The sequence below is a fragment of the Phyllosticta capitalensis genome (assembly GCF_038381095.1).
Source record: "Phyllosticta capitalensis strain CBS 128856 chromosome Unknown BKA78scaffold_4, whole genome shotgun sequence".
Taxonomy (NCBI): domain Eukaryota; kingdom Fungi; phylum Ascomycota; class Dothideomycetes; order Botryosphaeriales; family Phyllostictaceae; genus Phyllosticta; species Phyllosticta capitalensis.
Window position 1 is genome coordinate 2,630,843 of NW_027117442.1, and position 27,087 is coordinate 2,657,929.

Genomic DNA, 27,087 nt, shown 5'->3' on the forward strand with positions numbered 1-27,087 from the left:
TCGAGTTTAGTTGCTGACTATCGGGAGGGATTTGGTGGTGCGTGGCTTCTTGCGAAACCCAGGGACAATCGGCGGGTAAGCTGAAGGGGCCAATCATGGGAGCTTCAGGGGGTGCACTACGGTGGCACCAATGCAACTGACGTCAATCGAATTGTTGTGTGCGAAACAAAACCTGGTAAAATTGTTTGGCGCTTGTTGGATTTTTGAGGAATGTGTCGAGAATAATCATGATGGGCCGGGAGCTCCCTTGGGGCTTCCAGAAGGAGGTCATCCCCACAGTCAATCCGTACCGCACCACAGGTGGAGTGGACAAGTGGCTGTGCGACACGGGCTTGCGAGTCGCTGCCAAGGTCTCCCCACAGGCCGGTCCATACAACGGGAGCGGAGGCCGGCCGTGGATAGAATCTGGCGTGGTGCCGCGCAACAGGCGGGTAGGAAGTGATGAAATTGTCTGGAGTTGAGTTGCGTGGCATCTGCAGAGGGGCATGTCGTGTGGGTGAGGCTGGTTGATCCGCAGGGGCCTGAGCGATCAGCGTCATCGTTGCGGTCATCCTTGGTGATGTTGCGACGTGGATTCTCTGTCTTCGCTCAGGAACAGCAGACTTTGGCTCGTTGCGCGACCAAGAAACCGGCTGGCCACCATCGAGAGTTGATATAAGGGGCGTTGACAGCGCGTGCCTGGCAGTAGTACTCCTCCTAGCTAGCTGTCCAACTGTCTCAAGGCGGCCGCGTACCGTGTACAGAGTAAGTTTCGTTGCCGCGTTGCGGGGGCCTGGCGCTAAGCAGTGGAGTGCAGCTTTCAAGGCCAAGCTGCATGCCTCTTGGCCGCCTTTCTCTCCAGCTTGCTTGCTTGCTCCCCCTCCACCACATCCCGATCGCCCGGCTCCAGAGCTGCCAGAGCTCGACTTCGTTCTCTCATCATCTCTCCACCCAAATCCGTCCGCCGCCCCCAACCGCCTGCCCGCTCATTGACCCTGCTCTACCCTAACTTCGCCTTTCGCTCACTCCTCCCGCCATACAACTCCAGCTCCCGCATAGACCGACCTCTGTGCGGGCGCCATGGCTTCGAGAGAAGAGGCCGAGCTCAAGCAGCAAGGGGCCATCGAAGCTGCCCAGGAACCCAATTCCTTCGTCTCGCCCGAAGATGCGGAGAACAAGGTCGTCGAAGAGGCCAAGAAGGCTGGAGGAGCTGCTCTAGCCTTTGACCCTGATGCTTCGCCGGAAGAAAAGGCTGCTCAGGCGCGGTCGGTGAGTACCATGGTCCTCGTACAACCACGAACAAACACCATGCTTGGAGCTTGGTTGCCCTCTGCCCCACCTCGAACTCTCCACGCCCGCGCATGATCGCGCTCGGAGACAGCTTCCTCGACCTATTCGCCTGCCCTCAAGTTCTGAAATTGGCGCCTAAGCGCCTTCTGGCCGCTGCGGATCAAAGCACTGACACAATTCTATTGCCAGCATGTCCCTTCCGACTTTCACCATGAACATAAACCAAAAGCCACTGCACTGGTCTCGGACGTCGTAAGTTGATGGATCCCCCAGAGCCATGCGTCACCTGTTTCGCCACAAAACAATCCCGCTGATCCAAGTCCAGGACGATGGCACGGGTCCGGACTACAACCTTCCTTCTACAGACAAACCTGTCGCCGCAGAACCTCCTACACCCACCGGCGACAGCCACGAAGCAAACGGACATGCGCCGGAAGATGACGAAAAGCGGTGGGAACGGGTTGGCTGGGCACCACAATTTGGCATGCCCGGCGGAGACGTCGAAGACGAGGGCACATTACTGGATCACCAGACATGGATAGAGGGAAAGCTGGACGAGAAATTCTACGGAGGTACGTGGAAGCGTGGACGGACTTGGCTGGAAATTTCAACTGACTGGCCTAGATTGGTACCACAATGCCGGAATAATCGTCTTCACGGCCCTCATGACCTACGTTACGACGCTGCTCGGCGGCGGGCTGGGCTGGATTTTTATAATCATGGCTTTTTGCGCCACATACTACCGCACATCCATTCGGCGAGTGCGGCGCAACTTCAAGGACGACATCAACCGCGAATTGGCTCGACAGCGTCTAGAGACGGATACTGAAAGCCTTGAGTGGATCAACAGCTTCCTCGTCAAGTTCTGGCCCATTTATGCGCCGGTACTTTGCGAAACTATTGTCAATTCGGTCGACCAAGTCCTCTCCACTTCGTGCCCGGCTTTCTTGGACAGCTTGCGAATGAAGCTCTTTGTCCTCGGAACAAAGCCGCCGCGCATGGAGCACGTCAAGACGTACCCCAAGGCGCAAGACGACATTGTTTTGATGGACTGGAAGTTTAGCTTCACGCCAAACGATGTCTCGGACCTGACGGCACGCCAAATCAAAAACAAGCAAAACCCCAAGGTCGTCCTCGAGGTCCGCGTTGGAAAGGGCATGGTCAGCAAAGGCCTCGATGTGATTGTCGAAGACATGGCCTTTTCTGGTCTCATGAGACTCAAGGTCAAGCTCCAGCTGCCGTTCCCGCACATTGAAAAGGTCGAATTTTGCTTCTTGGATCGTCCGCACATCGACTATGTCTGCAAGCCCCTGGGTGGAGATACCTTTGGATTTGACATCAACTTTGTCCCCGGTCTCGAGTCGTTCATCCAGGAGCAGATTCACGCTAATCTGGGACCTATGATGTACGCGCCGAATGTCTTCCCGATTGAAATTGCCAAGATGCTTGCTGGAAACCCAGTCGATCAGGCTATCGGTGTCGTCCAGGTCCAACTCCACGGTGCGCAAGGATTGAAGAACCCTGACAAGTTTTCTGGTATTGTCGACCCGTATGTCACCTATTCGGTCAACGATCGTGATGAGCTCGGACGCACCAAGACGATCTACGAAAACGCCAACCCCAAGTGGAATGAGACACACAACATCATCGTCACGTCTCTTACCGACCAATTGACATTCCACGTGTACGACTACAACGAGTTCCGCAAAGACAAGGACCTCGGACTCGCTTCATGGTCGCTCGATAAGCTCGAGGAGATTCATGAGCACGAGAATGAGATGCTCGAAGTCATGGCCAATGGCAAACCGCGTGGTGTAATTCACGCTACCATCCGCTTCTTCCCCGTTCTCGAGGCCATGAAGACTGAAGATGGCACTGAGTTGCCGCCACCAGAGTCTCTTACCGGCATCGCCAAGTTCACCGTTGAACAGGCAAAGGAGCTTGATGGCAGCAAGAGTATGATTGGCCAGCTCAACCCTTACGCTGTCTTGCTACTCAATGGCAAGGAAGTCCACATTTCCAAGAAGTTGAAGCGCACGAACAACCCAATCTGGCCCGATGCAACCAAGGAAATGCTCATCATGGATAGAAAGAAGGCCAAACTGGGTCTCGTGATCAAGGACGACCGCGATTTGGCTACCGATCCGATTCTCGGCAAGTACCAAATCAAGCTTGAAGACATGATGCGCATGATGGACGAAGGCAAGGATTGGTTCTCACTCGCCGGGGCCAAGAGCGGACGCGTCAAGATGAACCTCCAGTGGAAGCCTGTCGACCTCAAGGGATCTCTCGGCGACTCGGCTGGCTACCTCAAGCCTGTTGGTGTCTTGCGTCTTCATATTGTCAATGCTCGGGACCTTCGCAACGTCGAGACCATGGGCAAGTCTGATCCGTACGTTCGTGCTTTGCTCTCGGGTATCCAGATCACTCGCACAGTCACCTTCCAAAACAACCTCAACCCCGACTTTGACGAAGTTCTCTACGTGCCTGTCCACTCTGATCGACAGGTCATTGTGCTGGAATGTATGGATGAGGAAGGCTTTGGCAAGGACCGTCCTCTTGGCCACATGGAACTGGCTGTCAAGAACTTCCTGCACAAGGAAGACAATGGGGAATACGCCGTCCATGAGGACAAGAACGTCAAGTCTACCGGGCTCAAGACTGGTCCCACAGCAAGCTCAAGAGGCGTCATGAACTACACGGCCTCGTTTTACCCCTTCATCCCCATCGTTGATCCTGATGAGGAAGACAGCGATAGCCGGAGTAGCATGGACACACGGAGAGGCCACTCTGCCAAACCCAGCAATGCATCCTCGCTTCCAGACACGCCATTGCGGGCCGAGTCAGCAAATGGCAGCACCACCGACCTTGCCAAGAAGTTGGCAGAAGGCGAGAAGGAGCAAATCGAGACAGCCGAGCTCAAGAAGGACTCGATTGACCTCAAGCCCGCTGTGGAAAAGATTCTCCTCACTCCTGACAGCTTGCAACAATACGGTACGTTTTCAGACCTTTTGCTCAATACTCCTACTGACGATGCGCAGAGTCTGGTCTTCTTGTGTTCAAGATCATCGAAGGCGAATTGACAAAGACGGACTGCTACCTCGAGGTCCTCATGGACGACAACGTCTTCCCAAGCTACACCTCAACCAAGATTCGGTCGAAGCAAATGACCTTTAACGACAGTAAGTGAAACCAAATGGTTCTACTTGAAATTCGCTAACGGGTTGCAGTCGGTGAGGCAATGGTGCGCGAACTTGACTTTTCACGAATCACGTTGCGGCTTATGGAGCACGCTGATAAGAAGGGTGAGGGTGAAGAAGACCATGTCCTCGGAAAGCTGCAAGGCCCGACGCTGGATGTGCTGAAGCGCTGTCTCTACAACCCGACCCAGCTCACTCTTCGGGACAAGGACGGCCATGAGAGCAAGATTACTGTTTCTCTCAAGTACATGCCTCTCAAGATGCAGCTCGATCCTTCCGAATCCTTCAACAACAGTGGAAACCTCCGCGTCGATGTTCTGGACGCCGCAGACTTGCCCGCTGCCGACCGCAACGGTTACTCTGACCCTTACTGCAAGTTTATCCTCAACGAGAAGGATGTCTACAAGACGAACAAGCAAAAGAAGACTCTGCACCCTGCTTGGAACGAATTCTTCGAGGTGCAGGTCAGGAGTCGGACTGCGGCAAAGTTTGAAGTCATCGTCTACGACTGGGATTTTGGTGACAAGGCCGACCTCTTGGGCTCTGCTCCCATTGACCTAACGCAATTGGAGCCGTTCAAGCAGTCTGAGGTAACACTTAAGCTGAATGGCAAGAGTGGAGCCATACGACTTAAGATGTTGTTCAAGCCCGACTACGTCTTGCGCTCTCGCCAGGGTTCATCGACATTCAGCGGTACCTTTGCCACCCCGGGTAAGGTCATTGGTGCTCCCGTCAAAGGTGTTGGAAAGGGTGCCGCATTTGTCGGTGGTAATGTCATCAAGGGTGCTACTTTTGTTGGTGGTGGAGTAGGCAAAGCGTTCAACTTTGCGCGCCGCCGCAAATCTCAGAGTTCGCCGGATTCGGACGACGAAGAGGTGCCCTCTAGCGTCGCAAACGGCGACCAGCAAGTTCCCAGCACCCCTCCGCAGGTCACTGTCGACGGCCAACACGATCGGGAGACCCCAGGCACCCCGCATTCCCGCCACAAGTCGATGGGTGCGCCGTCTCTCTCGGGAGTTAGCGTCACTCCCGGCGCCGGCGAACTCGGCCTTGCCACCATCCAAATTCTTACGGCCATGGACTATCCTGCTACGGCCAATGTGCGCGTCCACATCTCCAAGGCGGACAGCAAGGGCCACATGAAGGAAGTGCACAAGACCAAGGACCACAAGTCTCCTAATGGCGCCGTCGACTTTGACCCGAACCGCGAGACTGTCCGCACTCAATGTGCAGCGGACACGCAGTTCAAGCTCAGCGTGCGTGATCACTCGACATGGAGCGCGGACGCGGAACTTGGAGAGGCGGTCTTCTTCCTCGACGACCAAGGACAAGGCGGCGAGAAGATGGTAAAGGCTGGACCTGGTTCAGTGCTCCTCAGGACGAGTTTCGTCCCCGCGGACCAAGCAAGCATCGCGGGAGACGCTTCAGCCAAGGCGAACAGCCCGAAGAGTGTGAGGAGGGGTATGCTGGCCATGGGCAGCCGGAGGGATAGGAGCGTCACGCCCAGTGGACATTAAAATTGTACGACTTGAATGGCAAAGGAGTACCGTCTGATTTTGGAATAGGTCGAGGGTAGTCGGTGGGCTTTGGAGTTTGCGTAGGATTCAAAATATCCCAATGTTGTTGGGTGGGTAGGCGATGTGTTGATACGGTGAAGGGACTCTCGGTTTCTTTGCGACCGTCTTTCCTACAGAGTCGCTCTCCCGGAGAGCAGAAGCGTGGCTTGGAGTATTGCTATCTGTCCTTTCTCCTCACTCTCACTGTTTCCTTGTATAAATGTCTGCTTACTGTCGCGAGTCCTAAACTTCTACCTATACCTCGATGAATTGATTGGAGACCAAGATGGGTTTAATGGATTAGCTTCCTTCTTTTCATGGCTTTGGAACGCGGCACTTTGCATCTTCACTCTTTCAGAAGACTTGACACCATCAAGAGAGAACTTGGGAGCAAAACATGTAATCAATTGAGTAGGTATGTAGGTACGCAAGGAGTCCCACTTGCTGTAGAATTTCTCCAAAGGCAGAGCAAGAAGTGAGAACTATGAAGGTCCTTGATCGCTTTTGCAACTTTTGGGCGCCCCCGCGTCCTTCTCGTGAGAGAAATCGGCAGAGACCCCTGTATCTCCCAGGCCCACAGCGCTGCCTCGCCACAAGACGCGGCGAAGACATGCTGCTCCTCGTGAGAGGACTTGAGGATGTTGTCTCCGAGTGGAGCAAGTAGCCGGTATACTGTTGCTTGTGGTTTGAAGTCTACGCCTTGAGCATTGAAGGCTGAGACGGGTAGTCACGATGAGTGTGTCCTGTGGCCATTTTCATTGCACAGGTTGTTGAAGTTTGGTTGTCATGGTGGCAGCTGTCAAGCTTGGGTTCCTTGAGATGGAAAATCAGGCGTCGGAGGTGAAGTTTTTCCGCCCCGAGTGACGTTAGCGCGAATGACTAAGAGGCTGGCTCCTGCGTCACCGACGGCGTTTCTCGTCGCGCCTTGACATCGTCGCGAGCCTGACCTAACCACAGCAAGACCCCCTCTCTTGACCGCGTTACCGTTCCGCTATCACTTCCATCGCCGACCTCACCTACTCTATTTTGCGCAACCTTTCACGTCACACCACTGTTGATCGTCGAGATGGGCAAGAAGAAGAGGCATCACCCCGATGTGGACGAGATCCTTCAGCGTCCTTGGTGCTACTACTGTGAGCGCGACTTTGATGATCTGAAGATTCTCATCAATCACCAAAAGGCAAAGCACTTCAAGTGCGACAGATGTGGCAGGAGGCTGAATACTGCAGGTGGTGAGTGCTCTCCAGCTCAACAGCTTCCCCAAGCTCGCCGCTGATAACAACCAGGCTTGAACGTGCACATGACACAGGTCCACAAGGAATCTCTCACCCAAGTCGAGAATGCCATCCCAAGCCGCGCCGGTCTGGAATATGAAATCTTCGGAATGGAAGGCGTCCCCGAGGACGTGGTTCAGTCGCACAACCAGCGCGTGGTGCAGCAGTACTATGAATCGCAAGCCGAACATCACGCCGCCACTGGCAATCCTCCTCCGGGAAGTAACAACACTGGCTCTAGCGCTCCCAAAAAGCCCAAGCTTGAGTCGAAGGGGGACTTGAAGGCGCGATTGGCAGCGCACAAGGCGAAGAAGGCGGCGGAGGCTGGAGCGAGCAGCGGGGATGTGACGCCCATTGCTGGTGCGCATGGAGGTCACAGCCCTGCGCCTGTGCAGAGCCCGGCAACTTTTGTAAGTTGAACACACAACCGCTTTCGGACTGCAACTGACTTGGTGGTAGCAACAGGCAGGTTCGCCAACCTACCCGCAGCAACAGATGCCTTACTCGGCCCAGCAGGGCAGCCCAGGTCAACCAGCGTACGCTCAGCCATACCCACAGCCTGGATTCCCACCCCAAAACGCGCAGTACCCTCAGCAGCCACCGTCGGGCTTTCCCCAGCAGCCTGGATATGGCACGCCGACCTTCCCGACCCCTGGCGCATCTCCATTCCCAGGCCAGCAGTTTCCGCAAGCGCCCGCCCAGCCTTACCAGACTCCTTTCCAAGGCGGTCCTCCTCGCGCGCAGGGTTCGGGCTCGCCTCCAGCAAACTTTCCTTACGGTGCACACCAGCCCCCCAACCGCACTCCTCCCACCAACCCCCCACAGCCGGCGAGACAGGGCAGCTTGCCCGGCGCCCCCGGCCTCCCGCAACGCCCGAGCTTTGGAGCTCCGCACGTCAATCAGTTCCAGCTGCAGCAAATGCACCAAGGTCACGTCCCGCCCGCTTCGGGTGCTCGCCCGCCTGGCCAGAATGGTCAACCTGCTCAGGGTGCCTCGTCGTCCATTCCTGGACTTGAGGCTTCTGTGGACGAGCTCATCTCGAGCGCAGGTAGGCAGGCTGAGAGCGCTACCCCAGCGGCCAACGAAACGGAGAAGAAGGAGCCGGAGACGGGCAAGAAGAAGAAGGAGAAGATGCCGACCAAGTTGATGTACTCTGACAACGACATTAGTCCGGAAGAGAAGATGGCTCGGCTGCCCAGGTATGCATTCAATCCCGAAGCTCGCAAAGAGGGTGAGACTGTGGTCGGCACGCTTGAGCCCCCGGTCACTGGCGTTGTGGTTGGGCAAGATGACGTCGTCGATTCAACGGGATAGGTATCACGTTCCGGATTGGCTCATCGAAGCCTCTGAGCTCAACTACATCTGTTCAACCTGGCGAATGCCAAACTTAGATGGACTTTTCCATGTCCATGCACGAATCGACCTGGAACCATCTCGACGTCGCAATCCCCACATCAACGAAAGCATGGTTATGGTCCCAAAGCAAGGACATGGAGCAGCTGAGAACAGCTAAGTTTGCTGGTACTGATCAGAGTCAATCCGCTGTTCTAACATACGGCCGAGGGCACCTTATTCGACCTCTGCGGTGTCCATGGAGCACCACAGCAACCACGAAGCGGGCCTAATATCTTGAAAAGGACGGGAATTTCTTCCAGTCGGTTAGTCATGTTCCTGGCAGCTTCGTGTCGGGTAGGAAAGACTGATGATGATTGGCTTTGAGGAGACCGAGAGCCAACGACGGACTTACTGGCGCTCAATTACGGCACCATAAAAAAGGGTGGCTGTGACTCCCACTTTTTCTTCCTTTTCCCGCTCACTCAAAATCGCTCACTCCCCCACCCAGCATGTAAGTCCTATAGGTTGGTCTTTCTTCCATAGTCTCATTTGCGCTTTTGATCCGGATTGCCTTGGCGGCGGACGTGGTTCTTGAGAATCCCAACTTTTGATTTGAATCTCCTCGGCCTCGTGATGATTGTAAGTGATGATTTACTACCCAACCTGTATCGTCTTCTCTCCAAGTCTGTCCGTCTTCTCTCCCAACCGCGCCGAGCGCTATCGCCGCTGTTTGACTACATCATTGTTCCATTCCACCCACAAGCACCTTGTCAGCAACGAAAATCTCGTACACGGTTCCTCTCAAATCCCTCTGCAACACTGCCCTCGCAACTCTTGCCACTTCTTCCAACCCTGCCTCCGTACACAGTTCACACGGTCCCGGAAAAAAGTGCTCATGCGCAACCGGAAAGTAGAAGAGCAAGTGCGGCCCAAGGACCGGATGCTCGACGATGGGAAGTCGGTACAAGCTTGCAGGTGCTTCTCCTGCATGAAAGACTCAGCGAGATGATTCGCAGGAATAAAGACTCGCAAGCAGAAAAAGAAGGGGCGCGGGGGGAAAAAGGGGCAGCCAAAGACTACTCACCACCCAACCTCAAGACAACACGGCGCGGCCTAAACACCAACGCCCCAGACTCGCGCGAGTACATCAAAACGCACTCGGGCGGCACCACCCCCTGCCTGACCCACCACTGCTCCACCTCCCCCAGCGTCACCTCCGCCGCATTCGCCCGCATCTCGGCCAGCAGCTCCCACGTCTCCAGCGTCTGCATCGACCGCTCGCGCTCTGCGTGCAACGACACCTCGGCGCCGTCGTCGTCCGCTGCTTCTTCCTCCCTCGCGGTTGCCGCCTCGTGCGCCCCCGCGTCGCTGCGCACGCAGACGAGCGTGTCGAGCGGGTCGACGGTCTGCGGGCGCTGGGCGTCTTCCGCCTCGTACCAGTCGTATCGATCGCGGTACGTGAGTTCGCGCAGGCGCGCTGCTGACGGCGGAGCCGGTATAGGCGGGGACCGGGGCTGGCGCGGTGGCGAGGCGATGGCGGCGTCGATTTCTGCGAGGCCGAAGGTTATGTCTGGCGGCGATGGCGGCGCGTCGTGTCTGCCGTGGCGCCCCTGCGCTGCTGCCGGAGGAGCTGGTATAGGGGGTGATCTTGGCTGGCGCGGTGGGGAAACGGTGGCGGCGTCGATGTCCTCGAGGCCGAAGGTGATATCGTCGGCCGATGATGGCCATGTCGATGGCGTCGTCGTAGAGGAGTGGAGGCCGCCGTGGCTCCTCTGCGCTGCGTCTGGCGATGATGGCCATGGCGATGGCGTCGTCGAGTCGTGGAGGCCGTGGCTTCTCTGCACTCTATCTGGCGATGATGGCCATGGCGTCGTCGAGTCGTGGAGGCCGTGGTTCCTCTGCGCTCTGTCTGGCCGACTGCTGCTCTTGTGTGCTTTTGCAGCAGCCGCCGCCCTCCTCGCCGCGGCAATTCGCAAGGGCGTGTTGGCAGTGGTGGTGTTGGTATTGATACTGGTGGTGGTGTCGGCCGAACGCCTCGAGAGCGATCGCGGCGCTGGCGTGGGAGTAGCCGGATTACCGACGAAGCCGCCAATATGACCATTGTCGACCTCTTCGATGCCATTCAGCGTGCTGGGAGTGGAGCGAGACCTGGAGCGCTGAATCACCGAGTCTGCTCGGTGAGCTGGCGGACGGGGAGGAGGAGGTGTTGTTGGCACGTTGGCCGCGTGGCCGCGCGCGAGATTGCGTCGTGTTGGCATTGTGGTGTGGTGATTGGGATCCAATGGGGAGAACGAGTTGGTCGTGGAGAGAGAAAGGGGTATGTATTGTGAGTTGCGTGTTGGAAGAGAAGAGAGTGGAAATCAGGATTGAAGGAGAGGGGAATTGGAGGTAGGTGATGGGATGTGCCTGGAGCAGGTAGTCACAGATGGAGTGAATGGCTGCGCGAATGGCCGACGATTTGTCGTCAAGTATCGCGCGGCAGAGAAAGGGAGGTAGGTGACTTTGGTATCTTTGAGCAGGTATGTGACTATTTGGGCTTGTCGACCAAGTGTACACACTCTGCACATGCTGACTGAATGATAGAAGAAAATCACCTCGGTTCTGAGTGCTCCATGCTCCACTACTTGTTCATGAATTAACATCAAGACCTTGCTCGGGAGCTGTATCTGCTTCTTCCACGTCTGTTTTCCGGCTTCATGGTTCGTGCAAGCCGGTTGTTGCTAACCGGGCAGACGTATTAATTGGAGCCATTGGATGAGCTCGTTCTACAGAGACCCGGTGGAAAAATGATGTCCTCCCATGGATTGGGAACATCTTGAAGTTGTCCTTTTGTCGTCGACGCCATCTAAGATCCCTCCATCGTCTGGTCTGGACTCTACTAGTACACGCTTCCACCAAAGCGACGCATACTCAAGCCATGGCAGCGCTCTCTTGATGCGAATGGGGCTGGTCGCTGAGCGGCTTGTCAAAGACAAACAACTGCTTCACGTTCCCAGCGACTCTGCGGAATCGGAACCCGGGACTGATGCTGTCGAGCTCGATGGTGGCGGCCCACTCGCAGCACTTGCACCGTTTGCTGCTCGGATCGTGCTTGCTGCCAAACTGGGTCGGCACGTAGACCTCCTTCTCGCCCGTCCACGGATACCGCGGGAGGTCGACTGTGCTGAGCGGAGGTGTCTTTTCGGCTGCGAGGCATCAGCGCATCATGATGAGCAAAGAGGTGGGACAGAACAGAACAAACTTACCCTGGACTTGGACCTCGGCGCGGTCTTTGAGGCAGACTTCGTCGGTGGAGCGGATGAAGACGACGACCTCGTCCTTCTTCTTGCTGCGCTGGCTGGACGTCGACGAGCCGCTGTTCCGTCGGAAAGGATGGCGCCAACTCGACGACTGAGAGGGCGTCTTTTGGACCACCCCGTCCGCATACGGGCTTTGGGGGTACTCTTCGGGCGAATGTGTCCGCACAAGAGTGTCTTCCATTCTTGTCACCGCTGAAGCGAGCAGGATGAGGTATAGTGGTACCGGTGTAGTTATGAGTCTGAGGATGTCACGTGGACAAGGTACGGTGTAGGTAACGACTGGGGGACGGGGGAAGAGGCCGACGGCGCCCGCGGACTCGCAGACTCCTTATACTGACCGTCGATTTAGTCAGACGGCGGGCGAGGTCGATCGGGTGTCGGCGGCCATGTCTAGGCTTTGTTCAGCTTGTGCGACTGGCCAGGATCTGCGCCCTGGGGGACGGGGCACGGGGGAGGGCGAGCCGGGCCACCTGGTGACAGCATTGGAATCGGGCGACAGATGACATTACTGACAGCCGTCGTCGATGGGTTTCCATTGTTGCTGCGGTCAGCAGGGGCGGGTCGACGCTGACGACAGACGGCAAGGCAGAACAAGCAGCAAATCAGGCTGACTTGAACCTGCAGGCAATGCCCCCGACCCCTGCACCCGTCGACCACTCTCGCGCTTTGCCGCCCACAACACTACGCTTGAGCCTCAGCACTTGATCAATGCCGACTGCGTCACCTGGATTGATATGTGCACATCTCGCCTTTCTGAGCGCCTCTCTCCGAAACATTTGGCCTTTGGTCCTGTGCTGCTTCCATGCGAGGCTACAAGGCAGACAATGAGGCTGCCTGTTTAATGCTCGATTGGCTGCTGTCTACTTGTATTACACGAACCACGGCGCCACGGTTGGTGTTTTGACGCAGAGTAAGCCTTTTTCTCTGGTAAACGGCCCCATCTCTGGAGCAGACTTGATTTACATTACACGATCGACCGCAATATATGCCCGTTGCCGCAACGCTTAAGAGGCTCAGAGATTCAGTCCAAGGAGCATTCATCAGCAGCAGCAGCACATCTTTTATCCCTGCAAGTAGACCGAAAATACGGCGTCTTGTGGGGCCCCAAATATGGTCACTGTTGCAGGCATATTCGCCTCGTGTCCTCTCTTGCCTACAGGCGGCCTCCTCCATACCGGTTGGCCGGTTTAAAGACCACACTCCTGCCGCCTATCGTTGTGTTTGGCTCGCTTTCTCACCTCACCACTCGTCAATCCACTCGACCCCAACCGTCTGGATCTTAAAGGATCTGTCTACCGCTCGAGGTTCCAATAGTCGCTATTAAAATCTCAACTCTGCGCACAGCTGCCTGAGCACTCCCTGTCCTCCTGCAACGGGACTTGAAAGTTTCCATCGAGTCTTCTCTGACGGTGCGAATAATCCTTGTTATTGTGTGCGCCATGGCCTTGCTAACAAGCCTTGCAGCTGCACCCTCATATGCCGGTTGGGCGCCGGCCACAACCAACAGCAATGACTCGTCCGCCGCTCCCGCTCTACCAGCGAAGCTACGTGTCAGACTCAGACGAACGCTCCCCATGGGCCCGCAAGACGATTTTGTCGTTTGACGGGGGTGGCATCAAGGGCTATTCGTCCCTGCTCATCATGAAGCGGCTCATGTACTTGGTCGAGCAGATTGAACGAGGGCTTGTCCCTGGCGAAGACGTTTCTGACCCTGATCCGCTCCCTGAGAGGGATCAGTATTACGCGCCCAATAGCAGTAGCGAGGACTACAGGTGGAATCCGGCCGCGTACACTGCCCCGAGTGACCGGCGAGAACGAGCTCTGGAGCCGGCCGAAACACGGGCTGTAAGTGTGAAGAAGACGTTTTCAGGAGACTACGATGCCTCTTCGGCTTTCAAACCACACCACTACTTCGACTACTTCGTGGGCACGTCGACGGGTGGTCTGAGCGCCATCATGTTGGGCCGTATGGAGCTGGATGTGGACACGGCACTGAAGCAATACGACACCGTCGGCAACCAAGTATTCGGCCATCCAAGACTGGCACCAAAGTACATATCAGCTTCGTCGCTCGTGCAGCCCAAGTACGCGTCGTGGAGGATGGAGAAGGCGCTCCAGGAGGTAACAAAGGCCGCACTACAAGAAGAGATGCAGCAGTGGGGCACGAGCGAGAAGACGATTCCCTTCCAGAGCGACGCCGAGCGCTCCCGAACCATTGTCGTCGCGCGCGGCAAGAACCTCGCTCGCAAGAACGGCGTCACATGGCGTCCGTATCTCTTTCGCACGTTTGATCATCTGCCTCCCGCCCCGTTTGCCCCTGCTTCGCGCAAATATCAACATCTCAACCCGGGCCATGCCCATAGAATGCCCATCTGGCAGGTGGCTCGCGCGACGTCGGCGGCCCCGACGTTCTTTGAGCCTCTCAAGGCCGAGGGATACATGTTCAAGGACGGTGGGCTCGGGACGAACAACCCGGCCAGTGTCGCCTTGCAAGAGGTGACGCAGCTGCACGAGCAGAAACCTCTCCTCCTTCTCTCGATCGGCACGGGGCGAGCCAGCGGAACGGGCGACAGCGACGAGGATGAAGATGGGACTGCTGTCGACGACGACAACGTCGTCCTCCCCGGTGGACCCAGAATCCCGTCCTTCTTGGAACCCTTCTTCGAGAACCTGGCCGTCATCAAGTTCATGCAAAACCTCGTCACCGAGACGGAGCAAATCCACGAGCACATGCTCGACCGCTTCGAGGACGAAGCCAACGCCTTTGCGTCCACCTCGCTGTCCTCGTCGTCCTTCTCGCCGTTTCCCCATCCGCCTGCCTATCACCGTCTCAACGTCTCATCCGGCATCGGCCGCGTCATCCCCCTCGACGGCTGGTCCCCTTCGTCCTCGGGCGCGCGCACAAAAGACGCCATGCTCGCTGCCACGATCGCCTATCTGTCTCAGCGCAAGCCGGACGAGGCGCTCCACGCGACGGCGCAGCTCCTCGTGCGTCTGCGGCGGCGGCGTGCCGCTACCGAGCGCTGGGAGCGGTTTGCTGCACGGTATGCCTACTATTGTCCAGAACGCGGTTGCCCGGCGCAGGGGCACGGCTTTGAGAGCCGCGCGGAATTGAGAGCGCACGCGCAGGAGAGACACGGGTTTTGGGTTCGAGGGGGTGGGACAGGCGTCAGGGGCGCCGCCTGCGTCGCCGGCCGCGGATGGGCATGTTGGGAGGAGGGGTGTTGGAGTGACGGCGACGACGATGGTTCCCCGTCTCCCCCCTCCTCCTCCTCCTCAGGGGCTGACTCCCACCACGACTCGTCACCATCATCATCATCCTCCACTTCCTCCATAGCCAAAAGCGACGACGCCAACGCACCCCAGGATTCGGCTGCACCACCACCACCACCGCAGCACCAAGCCTTCTACCACGCCCGCACCCCCCGCACCGGCGGCCCGCGCACCTTCCTCGACGAAGCCGCCTATCGCGCGCACCTCGAGCGCGACCACCGCATCGACTGGGACAAATTTGGCAGCCGGCGCGACGCCGAGGCGTGGCTGGACAGCGGGCGCATCCTGCGCAAGCGCGCCTGGCGCAATCTGCAACGAAGCGGGACGCTGGGGAGTGATCAAGCGCATCACCAAGGGACGTCGTCGTATTCGTCGAGTGGTGGCGCGTCGGCTGCGGTTGCGACGCCTGCGGCTGCGCCTGTGGAGGGGGAGGGGGAGGGGCAGGCGGCCGAGTCGGTCGATGGCGAGTCGTCGCAGGGAGAGGTGGAGAGGTTGAAGAGGGATGTTGTCAAGCAGAGACTGCAGTTGAGCGTTTGGAAGGCGTTGCTTGACAGTCGGCGGACGTCGGATAGAAAGGATAGGGATGGCACCACTTAAACCACGTAAGAGAATATAGGGAATCGGAATAGGGAGGAGTCGAGCAGCCTTGCGTTGAATTTGACATTCCTCTTGACATTTGTCTTGCCGGCGGAGGTCAAGAGAGGGAATGAAAATCGTCTTGTGTATAGCGTTCGTGGGGGCTTGGACGGAGAGAGATGGGTTACGGTATGGTTTATCATTGTCGGTGTTTGGTTGTGCGGGGTTCAAAGCATACGTACGTGAGCTGGCATTTTTTTACACACACACAAAGCAGTTCGGAGCAATCTTAGCATACGTAGGACGACGGTGGTTGTTAATTGATATCAACCCTTTATCATCATGGTCTAAAAAGTAATAGCAGTGAGACAGCCAGAGTAGGAAGCCAAGTTCAAGACTTCAAAGGGTGGGTAAAAAGGCAAAAGGTAGACTTAGTATCATCAATTTTCCATTTCCTGGTTGAGATGACAATAGAACGAGACTCAACCACTTGGCTCCTTCCAAATCGTGCTGCTGTTCTGGGATGGGTTCGCATATTGCTGGAAAGATGGCAAGCACTTTTCGCTTTATGCACGCTTCGGCATATTTGGTTGCCACAAGCGGCCACCGACCTTGAGCGTCCCGGCCGTACTACAACAAACTCTCCAGACTCCATCAACCACTCGCCATCCCATCCACCCGTTGAATCTTCATCCGATTCCCCTCCCAAGAAAACACAACTCACCATGCCCCCCTCCCTCCCTCCAACAAACTCCCAGCCCCGCCAACCCGCAGCAGCACAACCGTCTCCAACTGCCTCCATCTCCGCCTCATCCTCATCCAAGCATCGCATCTCCACAACCTCATCATCGCGCCAACTCAACCCCTCATCCGCATCCGCATCCACGGCGCCAAAAGCCAGCAGCAGCAGCAAGGTGTCAAAAAGACCGCTGCAGAAACCCGTACGTCCGCTTGCTGATCCGCGCACGGCGTACAGCATACCGGCGCACGTGGCGCCGCCGCCATCGCTGCTGTTGGATGATGAGTATGACGAGGAGGGCAGCGAAGGCGGGAGCGAGGGTGCGAATGATGAGAGTGAAGACGAGGAGATGGCGTCGTCGACTACCGCGTATCCGCGCAAAGACTGGAGTCGAGCCATGCGTATGTTTGTTTCCCTTGCTCTCCCTCTTCTCTCTTGTCTTTTCCAACTTCTCTCTCCCCTAGCATTCTGTCTCGTTCTTGCATCTATCTACTTTGATCTTTCTCTCTCTTGCTCCCTCTCTTTGTCTACTGCCTTGCTTCCCCCCTCTCGTCCAGAACACAGACAGGTCATCTTGCTAACCGCCGCAACAGCCAAAGACTTTGACTCGCGGCACGAGCCGTCGCTGTTCCTGGACGCCGCGTACGCCGCTCGGCGGATCGAGGTGCTGAGGGAGATGCGAGGAGGTGGCGGCAGCGGTGGTGACGGTGATGGTGCAAGGAGGCGGTGATGGTTGGGCTTGAATATGTTCGGACTCCGAGCATATTCGTCTTCCCGCTCCATCAACTCCACCTTCGTCCAACTTCTTTCTACACTACGACTCGACAGAGCGAATTTTAGATGACGCTCAAAATGCCTCACCAACCACACTCTTCCATGTATTTTGGATTCGACGCGAGATTGCAGGCGTGTTGTTTCGAGTGGTGGGCGCAGTAATCATGGATTGGTATGCGCCACCACAACTTTGTGAATGAGGAGCTTTAAATGCTTTAATAACAATGCAATATAGATCGCAAATTGCGTTGCATTGCATTGCTGGCCATTCTGTTGATTCTTCAATCATTCACATTCAAAGAAGCAACCCTTGAACCAGCACGAGACATGCAGAAGAGCTTGTTATCAATGCCTGCTATCGCTAAAGGATACGCTCCGCTCCTTTAATTGCTTGCTCAAAGAGAAAATAAGTGTGTAGTATACAAATTTTTCGCTCGCCGCATCTAACTACCTCACCCGACTAATAGGACTGAGACCCGATACCACCAACGCCCAAAACGCTCAATCCGTCCATTCATCCCTCAGCCCATTTGGAAAAAAGAAACGCAAGCAGTCGCCGCCTACTCAAACTGATTTTCGCGATCAACCCAGATATCCTCGAGCTCGGCAAAGCTCATGAAATGCAGCGGGCGATGGATATCATCGTAAAACGCACGCGGCGTGTCGAGCTTGACCTCTACAGGCTTCTTCTCGACCTGGCCAAACGCCGAGCCCATGAAGCTGTAGTTCCACTGGCCCGTCTCGGGCACCAAGAAGTAGCCGCGGATCTTGTCCGACAGCAGCAGCTGGCACTTTTCGCCGAAGCTCGTGCTGAAGCCCGCCGGCTGGTCCGAGCTGAGGTCCTTGTTCTCGGCGCCCCATTTGTAGCCCGCCGGCGTCAGCGCCCATGCGCTGAGCGAGACGGAGCCTGGCGTGAACGAAACCGTCATGGTGACCGTCTTCTTGTCCCAGCTGGGGTGCTGGTTCATCAGGCGCGCGTGCTGCGTCACGTCCATGGGACTCATGTAGGGCAATTCGTTGCCGGCCACCGTGTGGATGACGCCGAGCGGCTCCATATCCTTGAGGTACTCATGCTGAGGAAGCGTGTGGGGCAGTTGTACGTCGCGAGTGTTGCCGACCTGAGGAATCATGACGATGGTGCGAATCTCCTTGACCTGGTCGTTGTCCGGCGGCGAATTGCCGTACAAGTAACCGGCGACCTGGACGCGGAGATCGGCAATCGTGATGAACCTCTTCAGAATGTTCTTGGGGACCACGTAAGTGTAGTGGTCGTCCTCGCGCACGTCATCGCTGCTGATGTAAATGTTGCCGGCCCTCGTCCGCAGGTTGCTAGTAGCAATGGCACGGCTGCGCCACTCGGTCTTGGACGAGAACGTAGCCTGCTCGTACTGGGAAGTGGTTGTGACGACAATGTCCTCTCCATGGACGTTTTGGGTCTTGGTCGTCACGGCCGTGAGCTGCTGCTGCTCTTGTTGCTGCTTCTCGATCTCGGCGGCCTGTTGACGCTGCAGCGAAGGAGCACTAATCTCCATACCGAGGATGATGTCGCGAACTTCGCTGCTCGTCAAAGACGAGGTGTTGACGTTGTTCTTCTTGCCGTAGTCGTTCAGAATCAAATCACGGAGCTGAACTTCGACCTTGATCCAGTCCTCATCCGACAGCGTCGGCCAAATGTGATGCTCCTGGGTGATGACAGTCTTATCGGGCCGGAGAATGAGCTTCGTCTTGTCCTGGTTCACGTGCAGAGCACGCAGGATCAGGATCAATCTGGAGAACGCCGTGTAGGACGAAATGGTCTTGAGCCACTCGTCGTACAAGTTGAAGAGTACCATCTGCGGCTCAGTCGCCTTGAGGATCATGTCTCCCAGCTTCTCGACCTTCATGGCAGCCTGGAACGGCAGTTGAAGTTCGGAGGCGCGGATCGAGATGTTGGGGAAGTCGAGCAAGTGAACCTCAAGAGGATCCAATAGACCCTTGCGGGTGACAATCAGCTGCTTGGGCTGTTCTTCCACGGGCAGCGATCTGATCAGCGCAGCCACTTCTTCGGCCGTCTTCCATTTGGCCAGTTGACCAAGACGCTTCTGGCCGGCCCAGACGCTGGTGTGAATGATCTTCAAAAACAATTGTCCAGTTCGGGGGTTGAAAATGAAGATGGCACCGTTAATCGGCTTCGTCGTCAAGTTACCTTCGAAGGTCTTATGGATCGTGACGCGGTAAACGTTGGTGTCGTCGATGAACAGCTGAATCTGGTTGCTGAAGAGCTCCGAGTAATTTTGAGAGTTCAAAAACTCTTGGTTGCTCTCAGAGGCGTAAAGCTGCAGACCCTTCCTGATACGCTCACGCAAGACGTAGAGAGCCGGGTTGGCCTTCATGATCTTGGCCATGGCCTGTTGCACGAGCTGCTTCAGACCAGGAAAGTACTGGCCGTAGGCAGAGTAGAGGTTATATGCGAGGTCAATGCCAATCATGAGACCGGTCGGAGAGGGGTAAATGGACATGCTGTCCGTGGTGTAGTCGAGGTACTTGGCGCGAACGTAGCGCTCAATGTCGTGCGAGTCGTAATCACCGTAACGCAATTGGACGTCAACCCAGAACTTGTTGGTCGTCGTTGCGGTCATAGTGTCCTTGGTATCGAAGAGGAGCGACGGAGGCGAGACGCTCCACTTGTGCGAAGCGAAGAGCAGGATATCAGCGCAAGAGCTGTTCATCTTGTACGACTTTCTCGGGTGAATCGTCTCCTTTTGTACTGTTTCAATGCCAAGGGCCTCGAGTTCCTGGTCAAAGACCTGACACAAGTCCATGACAACCGACTCGTGAATCTTCTGCCACAAGTGGGCGCGGAAAATCTGGATGAGAGAGATCTTGAGCGTGGGAATTTTGCCGTGCAAGAAGATGCCAGTCAAGTCAAGCTGGACCTGGAAACCGACATAGACGTTGGCTCTGTTGATGGTAGGAGACCACCAAAGCGTGAAGCGACGATTGGGAATCTGGTTAAGACCGGAACGCTGAGCATTCGTGAGCTTCTTGAACTTCATCGACTCTTCGAAACCACTGTTGTGCAGCACAAGATGGTCGTGACGCAAGTAGAGCTGGTCTTGGTCTACGCGGAAGCCAGCCCACTCCGTGGGCTCGGATTCAAGGACAATGTCCTTGGCAATGAAGCTGTGGGCTTGAGCAATACGCCCAACACCTTCCAGAGTGGGACAAGCAAACATCCGGAAGGTGGCCCTCTCCTTGTCATCGAGAGCCGCAAATTCAGCAGCGGTCATCTCCACAGTCTCGGCCAGCGACTGCTCCTTGTGGAAGACCAGGATGTGGTTTGGCGTGACGACGAGGTCTTCCTGGCCAGCGTCGATCTTGATGCGATAAAGACGGTCTTGACCGTTGACAATATTAAAGGCACGGCGAGGCCCACCATCCGGACCAAGAAGCAAGTCGCCTTCTTTCACGTCTTCGACCGCGATCTTTGTGCCATCATGTCGCAGCAGCTGCGTGCCCTTGGCAAGACAAGCCTTCTCCCAAAAGAGACCTTCCCATGATGGGAAAGCGGTCGCCTTGAACAGGGTATGCTCGAGAATGGTCTCAACACCACCAAGAGCTTGGATGACGTCAGTTCGGTAAGCATTCAGATTCCAGAGCTTTCCGTCATGGCGCTGGCTCGTCCACCAGAAGGGGTTGCTCTTCATGTGCTGGTAAATCTTGAACTCGGTACGAGAACGGAAACCCTTGTCGAAGCTGAGGGTACTGCGGTCCTTCTGGAACAAAGTATTGATACGGGGCAGACCACGATCCCAAGAGTCTTCAAGATCCTCAAGAGTCAGACGACGGTTCTGCTGGTTGGCCTCGAGACGCTTCTGGGAATACTCGGTCCACACACGCTGCGAGTCGATAAACTCGGCCTCCCAAGGAATGATGTAGCGGAAGATGTTGGGAATCAGAGTCTCCTCATCGTGGGACATTCCGGAGCGGTAGTGGGTAACGCCCGTGTCCGTCTGCTTCGACCAGCGTTTGTCACTGGCGGGGATGAGGATGTGGGAACCTGAAATCATTCCAAGACCACCCAATTCCTTGGGTGTGTAGAACACAGCAGGAGGGAAACGCGAAGGCATCTTAGAGTTCAGTCCAATCTTGACACGCGTCTGGATCTTGGTCTCGCATTTGACGATGGTGTCCAGGAGGTTGACTGTCGACGCAGCAGCTTCACGGTAGTAGGTGAAGAGAGCAATCAAGGCCGTGTTCCACTTGTTCGCGATCTTGGTGAAAGTCGTGGATCCGGACGACATGAGAATCTGTCTGATGCGGTTATTGAACTTTTGAATGTCTTCCTCGGTGACCTGCAAGAATGCGTGGGCCGTCCTCTCCTTCGACGAGTTGTCAACCAGAGACCACACGCTGTCCTTGACAGGAAACTCGTCATTCTGATTGCGGATCTTGGGCAGAATGCGAACCTCGAAGCCACACATGGAGAATAGCAAGTTCGGATTGTCTCTGCTGTAGACACTGGCAAAGGTGTCATCCCAGTCAATGGTCGTAACCGAGCGAGGCAAGCGGTTCTTGAGGTCCCAGAACACGGCACGGCCAAGGTTGACGTCGTGGCGCATCAGACGCATGCGCGAGTCTCGGGGCCAACACTTCTTGTTCTTGTAGCCAATGACGTTTTCAAAGTTGGGGTCAGGCTGCTCGGTAAGGAAACGCTGGATCAAATCTCGAGAGTCGTCTGCGGAGAATCTGAAAAAGACCCAGATTCTGTCAATGTACCGAGTGTACAGCCTGATGGGGTGGCGGGTCTCGGTGGCCTTGTCTCTGAACTGGAGGAAGTCATTCGGGCCATTGGGCGGGCCAGCAATCTCACTGGCGCGCTGCAGACCAAGAAGCAACAAGTCCAGCATCAAGCCGTAGTACTGGAAGACGAACGCCGAGAATTGAAGTCCGCGGATCATGCCATAACTGTTGGTGTGATTCATGTCCTTGTAGTTGAGCTGCACGTTGTTCTTGGAGGTAATGTAATCAGCCAAGTTGTGGTCCATGATCAAGCGCAAAAGACGGTTGAGAAGCGTCAGATCAATCTTTTCATAGACCTTGGATAGCTTCGTCTCAATCATGACATTGCACTCGCCTTCCTGGTACTCCCAGACATTGTCAAGGTTGTTGATGCCTTGGGCCCACTTGTAGACCAGGAGTGGCGGAACTTCAGAGTCGGATGGCTTGATCCACGGCGGGAACAGGTGTCGTTGATCGGCTTGGTACCACAGATACTGGTCGAGGTATGCGTCGGTAATCTTTTCAATGGGCTCAACATCGTACACGGGGTTGATGTCGCTGTAGTTGTCGTTCATGTCGATCCCAACCTCCTTGAAGGCGCGCTGGGTCAACAAGAAGCGCTTGATTCTGGCGAGAGTGGTACCAGGCGAGTCGTAGGCTTGCTCAATGAGTGCCAGCTCCTCTCTTTGACTCTGGTTGAGGCGACCCTTGACAGAGTAAGCTTCCCGCAGACGCTCGAGAGCCAAGATGAGAATCTTGGTGTCGTGCTTGTACGATACACTGGGGAAGGGAATAGGCTGGAACTTCCTGGACTCCAACCAGTGCACCATGGTCGTGTAAATAGCGACAGCTTCCTCAGAAGAAACGTATGGACCGTCCTTCATGTAGTTGTGTTGTCTCTCCTGCTCAGCCTTGAGCCACAGGCGAGTCAAACGACCCAAGTTCTTCTTGGCAACAGTCTTGTCGACGGTGGCACCTCTGCGGATACGCTCGCGGTTATAGTGAGCAACAGAGACCCACCAGTCAGCCTTGCTCTTGACATAACGCAAGATGATGTTTTCGATGGGCGCAGGTAGACCGGGCACCTTCCATGGAATGTTGCTCTTCCAGCATCTCCAGGCTTCCGACAGATGTTGCAGGACGGTGTTGACCTTGTTTTGCTTGATACCCTCGGGCATCATGTCCAAAAGATCCGCCATTACGGAGGCGCGAAGCTCCAAGTCAAAGTGCGACTCAACACGCTGCTTCGTCACGCTCTTGGCAACACCCTTGCTGTGACGTCCTTCAAACTGACGAGACAGCAAGTTCCCGAGCCAGCGCTCCAGCAGAGGAATGATACCTCTCATGAAGAAAAGCCAGGTCCTCCATGCCGGCGCCCAGAAGCCACAACCAGGCCCCTTGCCAACCGGACCCGAGTTGAACCTGTAGTAAATCAAATGCTTGAGGTCCTTGCAGGTGCGAATCTGGTGCATGAGCTTGTACTTGTACCGGTACATGCCAGTCAACTGTCCGACATGGTTAAAAGCGTAAAGAATACCGTCCGCGAGCTGGAAAGCGTCAATGTTGCCAAGTCGATATTGAACCTGAGCGTCCACAATGAGCTTCGTCAAACGCAGAATTTCACGCATCAAGTGGAAGGCGTTTCCAAAGCGGGACTTTTTGCGCTCTTTGGTCGTGAGGGTCTTGATGGGCTTAAGGTTAAAGTTGTAGTCGAGATGGAGGTAGGTAAGGTTTTTGCGGTGGATGAGGAGGTTGAGCATGTTGAAGCCCTGTCTGCAGACCTGAAGACCAGCTTCGACCCAATCAATGGTAGTCTGCTGGAAGAACTTGGTGCCCTTGAGAGTCTTCATCAGACTCTGGTTGTTGAGCGCCTTGGGCTGTTTCTTGTGCAACTCGTTCAAAACAAAGGTCTTGAGCAGTTTCTGGTATGAGACCCGGACCTTGACTGGCTGGCCCTGAGGAACGTGTTCGAGATACCACTGTTTTACGAGCGGTACATCCTGGGCTCGGACCATGCGACCAGAACGGCGGTCGAATGGGAATGGCGCCCACCAGAGAGCAATCGCAGAAGCAGTGTCTTCCGTGTAGAGCTCCTCGTCTTCCATGAAGGGTTCAACTTCGGCCGGCAATTCAAAGTCATCCTCCATCTCGTCGCCAAAGATCTCATCCTCATGAGAGACGGTGATATTCTTGGGAGCGACTGACCGGGACGAAATAGGGTTGATTACGGGGTCAAAGTAGAAAGCCGGCAGGCTGGGATCCTCGGCTCGGACATATACGACCTGAGGGTACGAGTACCACGAGACTTTGACGCTCCTTGGAAGTGAGTTGTAGAGGAATGGGAACGCGACGCGGTATTCCGTCCGGATCGGAGCGCGGAAGATGATGCGCTCAATAGCGTTGAACTCTCCGAAGTCCTCATCGTTCGGGTCAATGTCTTTGTACAATGGCTCAAATCGTGGGCCACCGGGAATCGCCACGTTCAAGGCCTTGGCGGTAAAGAAGCTGTTCAAATCGAACAAATGAAAGTAATTCTTGTCTACCACATCGCTCAATAGTTGATGGCTGAGACGGTAAAGCGTCGCCATCTGAGGCAGAGTGAGATTCCAGGTCTTGTAGCTCGGTCCATTGACGTGTGGGGTATCAAGAAGTGGGCGGTGGTCGTAGAACCATTCAAAGACTGGGCCATCCTCATTCTCGTCGAGCTCCATCTGAATGGGCTCCAAGGGCTCGACGTCCTCGATGTTTTCTGACCATGAGAGCGGCGGCTCTTCGTCGTCAAATGGTGGAAACCGCATTCTCTTGAAGTGTCTTCGATCACTCTTCTCTCTTCGCATGCACACCCACATTGTCGCCCACTGCGCATGGAATACTGGTTCAATGACTCGCGGAATCTCGTTGACCAGCGTCAAGCAGCCGTTGACGTGGTACAATACCTTGACATCTCGCTGGCTTTCCCAAGGCATTGGCATGTTCTCAAGAAGCTTCAGCACTGCGTGTGGCATGAACTTGAGAGCACCCAGATAACTGCGCTTGTCGCTGCTGAACTTCTTTTGGGACACATCGCCAATGTCCTTGACAATCTTCCGCAAGTGCTCCGGTGGCATGTCTGCCTTTTGCGTTTCGACAAAACCACCTTTCCTTTTCTCGCCAAATCTCTGCCTCTGCATCCTCAACCATTCCTTCTTCTTCTGTGCAAACTTGGCGACATGAGGGTCGGCGGGCGGGCGGTAGCCGGGAGGGGGTGGTGCGGACATGCCCGGGGGCGCACCAGGAGGAGGAGGGGCTGACCAGCCCGGTGGTGGCGGAGGGATAGACATCGTGATGGATAGGTCGGAAGTAGGGGTTGCGGAGGAGGTCGGGAGGGTATGTACACGATGCGATCCGGGAGTTGGATATCAAGAGCTCGATCGTGGAGGCAAACCAAGCCCGGTTGCCCGAGGTGGCTGTCGGCGCCTGTAGTGCGCGATTCAATGGCGCGTCGAGGCGTGTAGTCGGTTTTGATGCGAATGGACAGCGAATTGAGCTTCACCCTCACTCCGGCGTGATGGGTTGCGATGGCCGAGCGACGCGTCTGGAGTGGCGTCGAGATGCGACTTTGGAAGATTTCCGCGATGTAATCCGAGCTTGGACCATGAGTCTTGGCGGAGCCTATCCTCTTGGGTAAAGCGCGGAGAATTAAGCGAACGCACGCAGCCACTCTGGAAAAACATCTCGACACCGGCGACACTCTGCGCGCGACACCGACGACAACCACAGGCCGAAACGAACGACCTCACATACCGACAAGATGCCGTCCAACAGACTGACTTACGTATGTTTGCTCCAGAAATGCTGAAATTCGGGTTGCAAAGCTGACTGAACCTCTCAATAGCGCCGTAGGAACCCGTAAGTCTTCAGCTCCCGCCAACGACGAACCCGCCCGACTCGATGTCCTTTCGCTCCGCTCCGAATTGAAACTGATGCGTACGATGCAGCTACAACACCCGCTCCAACAAGGTCCGCGTCATCAAGACCCCGGGTGGTGCTCTCAGGTACCTTCACCTCAAGAAGAGGGCCGCTCCCCCAAGTGCGGTGACTGTGGCTCCAAGCTCGCCGGCGTAAGTGCCCAAAGGATCCTCCCGACTCGAATTTTTTGGCCGTGGTTTCCCGGGGAATTGGCATGAAGAGGTGGACGCGACAAGATGGTCGAACAGGAAGATGAAGCTCTACTCTGGAAATGCGGCAACATCGGAGGAACAAGTCTGCCGGAAAATCGCCATTCAGAAACCACGGTTGAGAGCCAAACAAAGGTCGAGCATTAGCTGACGGACCGTGGATAGATTCCCGCTCTCCGCCCCCGCGAGTACGCCACCATCTCCCGTCCCCAGAAGACCGTTCAGCGCGCCTACGGCGGTTCGCGCTGCGCCAACTGCGTCAAGGACCGCATCGTCCGTGCCTTCCTGATCGAGGAGCAGAAGATCGTCAAGAAGGTCCTCAAGGAGACCCAACAGAAGAAGCGCTAAGCGGTTGAAGATGGTTCGGGGAAAACTTTACTTTGAGCGGTCGGAGTCAGTGGGATGATTCATCAGGATGGGCATCATCGGCTTTCGGGCGCAATAATCTTGTGTCCCACGTCAGTTCCGTCGGTCTTGGGGGATAAACGGTCGGACTGTGGCATGAATACAAAAAACGATCTCCCAAAAGTCAATCCACGCGCAACCATTCCGGCCTCGTCACGTCCTGTGTGCTTTGAATGGCTCTGAGATGGATCAAGGTGTATGGAAATGATCAGTAGAACTGACGACTGCCAGAAGTTGGGCGTCAGAAGTAGAAGCACCGACTTGAGACCGACTTTCTCTCGCGCTCAAGTTGATATCGCCACTAACCTGCTAGGACTCAAAGCAACAAACTAGCATCGTGTTCATCTTGCGGAAGCTCGACTTCTCACGCAAACGCCATCGAAACCCTAGACCCCTCCCGCATGCGGCAAATTTACTCTACAGATGTCATTGACCGAGCCAGCCCACCTCTGCGAATTCGACGACACAC

At 55.8% G+C, this 27,087-nt stretch overlaps 8 protein-coding genes across 8 annotated transcripts; 7 read left to right on the plus strand and 1 right to left on the minus strand.

The window, feature by feature from the left end:
- Window positions 1-865: 865 nt before the first annotated feature.
- BKA78DRAFT_312721 (putative membrane bound C2 domain protein) lies at window positions 866-6,414 on the plus strand. Its single transcript, XM_066888325.1, has 6 exons — window positions 866-1,248; window positions 1,459-1,521; window positions 1,595-1,841; window positions 1,894-4,263; window positions 4,311-4,451; window positions 4,500-6,414. The coding sequence occupies exons 1-6, from the start codon at window positions 1,060-1,062 to the stop codon at window positions 5,984-5,986; spliced, it is 4,497 nt and encodes a 1,498-aa protein (XP_066745890.1). The 5' UTR covers window positions 866-1,059; the 3' UTR covers window positions 5,987-6,414.
- A 677-nt stretch (window positions 6,415-7,091) lies between these two features.
- Window positions 7,092-8,613, plus strand: BKA78DRAFT_352299 (uncharacterized protein; the record flags this gene model as incomplete). Its single annotated transcript, XM_066891328.1, has 3 exons — window positions 7,092-7,257; window positions 7,312-7,709; window positions 7,759-8,613. 3 exons carry the CDS (start codon window positions 7,092-7,094, stop codon window positions 8,611-8,613), a joined length of 1,419 nt encoding a protein of 472 aa, XP_066745891.1.
- Window positions 8,614-9,247: 634 nt separating this feature from the next.
- Window positions 9,248-10,521, plus strand: BKA78DRAFT_312725 (uncharacterized protein). The gene is made up of 2 exons (XM_066888326.1): window positions 9,248-9,618; window positions 9,719-10,521. The coding sequence occupies exons 1-2, from the start codon at window positions 9,281-9,283 to the stop codon at window positions 10,116-10,118; spliced, it is 738 nt and encodes a 245-aa protein (XP_066745892.1). The 5' UTR covers window positions 9,248-9,280; the 3' UTR covers window positions 10,119-10,521.
- Window positions 10,522-11,082: 561 nt separating this feature from the next.
- Window positions 11,083-12,332, plus strand: BKA78DRAFT_125580 (uncharacterized protein). The gene has a single exon (XM_066882508.1). The coding sequence runs from the start codon at window positions 11,434-11,436 to the stop codon at window positions 12,127-12,129; it is 696 nt and encodes a 231-aa protein (XP_066745893.1). The 5' UTR covers window positions 11,083-11,433; the 3' UTR covers window positions 12,130-12,332.
- Window positions 12,333-13,442: 1,110 nt separating this feature from the next.
- Window positions 13,443-15,803, plus strand: BKA78DRAFT_352302 (acyl transferase/acyl hydrolase/lysophospholipase; the record flags this gene model as incomplete). The annotated part of the gene is made up of 1 exon (XM_066891329.1): window positions 13,443-15,803. The coding sequence occupies one exon, from the start codon at window positions 13,443-13,445 to the stop codon at window positions 15,801-15,803; it is 2,361 nt and encodes a 786-aa protein (XP_066745894.1).
- A 637-nt stretch (window positions 15,804-16,440) lies between these two features.
- Window positions 16,441-17,604, plus strand: BKA78DRAFT_312735 (uncharacterized protein). Its single transcript, XM_066888327.1, has 2 exons — window positions 16,441-16,922; window positions 17,115-17,604. The coding sequence occupies exons 1-2, from the start codon at window positions 16,508-16,510 to the stop codon at window positions 17,249-17,251; spliced, it is 552 nt and encodes a 183-aa protein (XP_066745895.1). The 5' UTR covers window positions 16,441-16,507; the 3' UTR covers window positions 17,252-17,604.
- On the minus strand, window positions 17,571-25,629 carry BKA78DRAFT_125665 (pre-mRNA processing splicing factor 8). The gene has a single exon (XM_066882509.1). The coding sequence runs from the start codon at window positions 25,374-25,376 to the stop codon at window positions 17,856-17,858; it is 7,521 nt and encodes a 2,506-aa protein (XP_066745896.1). The 5' UTR covers window positions 25,377-25,629; the 3' UTR covers window positions 17,571-17,855.
- A 149-nt stretch (window positions 25,630-25,778) lies between these two features.
- On the plus strand, window positions 25,779-27,005 carry BKA78DRAFT_312739 (60S ribosomal protein eL34). Its single transcript, XM_066888328.1, has 3 exons — window positions 25,779-25,870; window positions 26,056-26,130; window positions 26,379-27,005. Exons 1-3 carry the CDS (start codon window positions 25,847-25,849, stop codon window positions 26,559-26,561), a joined length of 282 nt encoding a protein of 93 aa, XP_066745897.1. The 5' UTR covers window positions 25,779-25,846; the 3' UTR covers window positions 26,562-27,005.
- The last annotated feature ends 82 nt before the right edge of the window (window positions 27,006-27,087 follow it).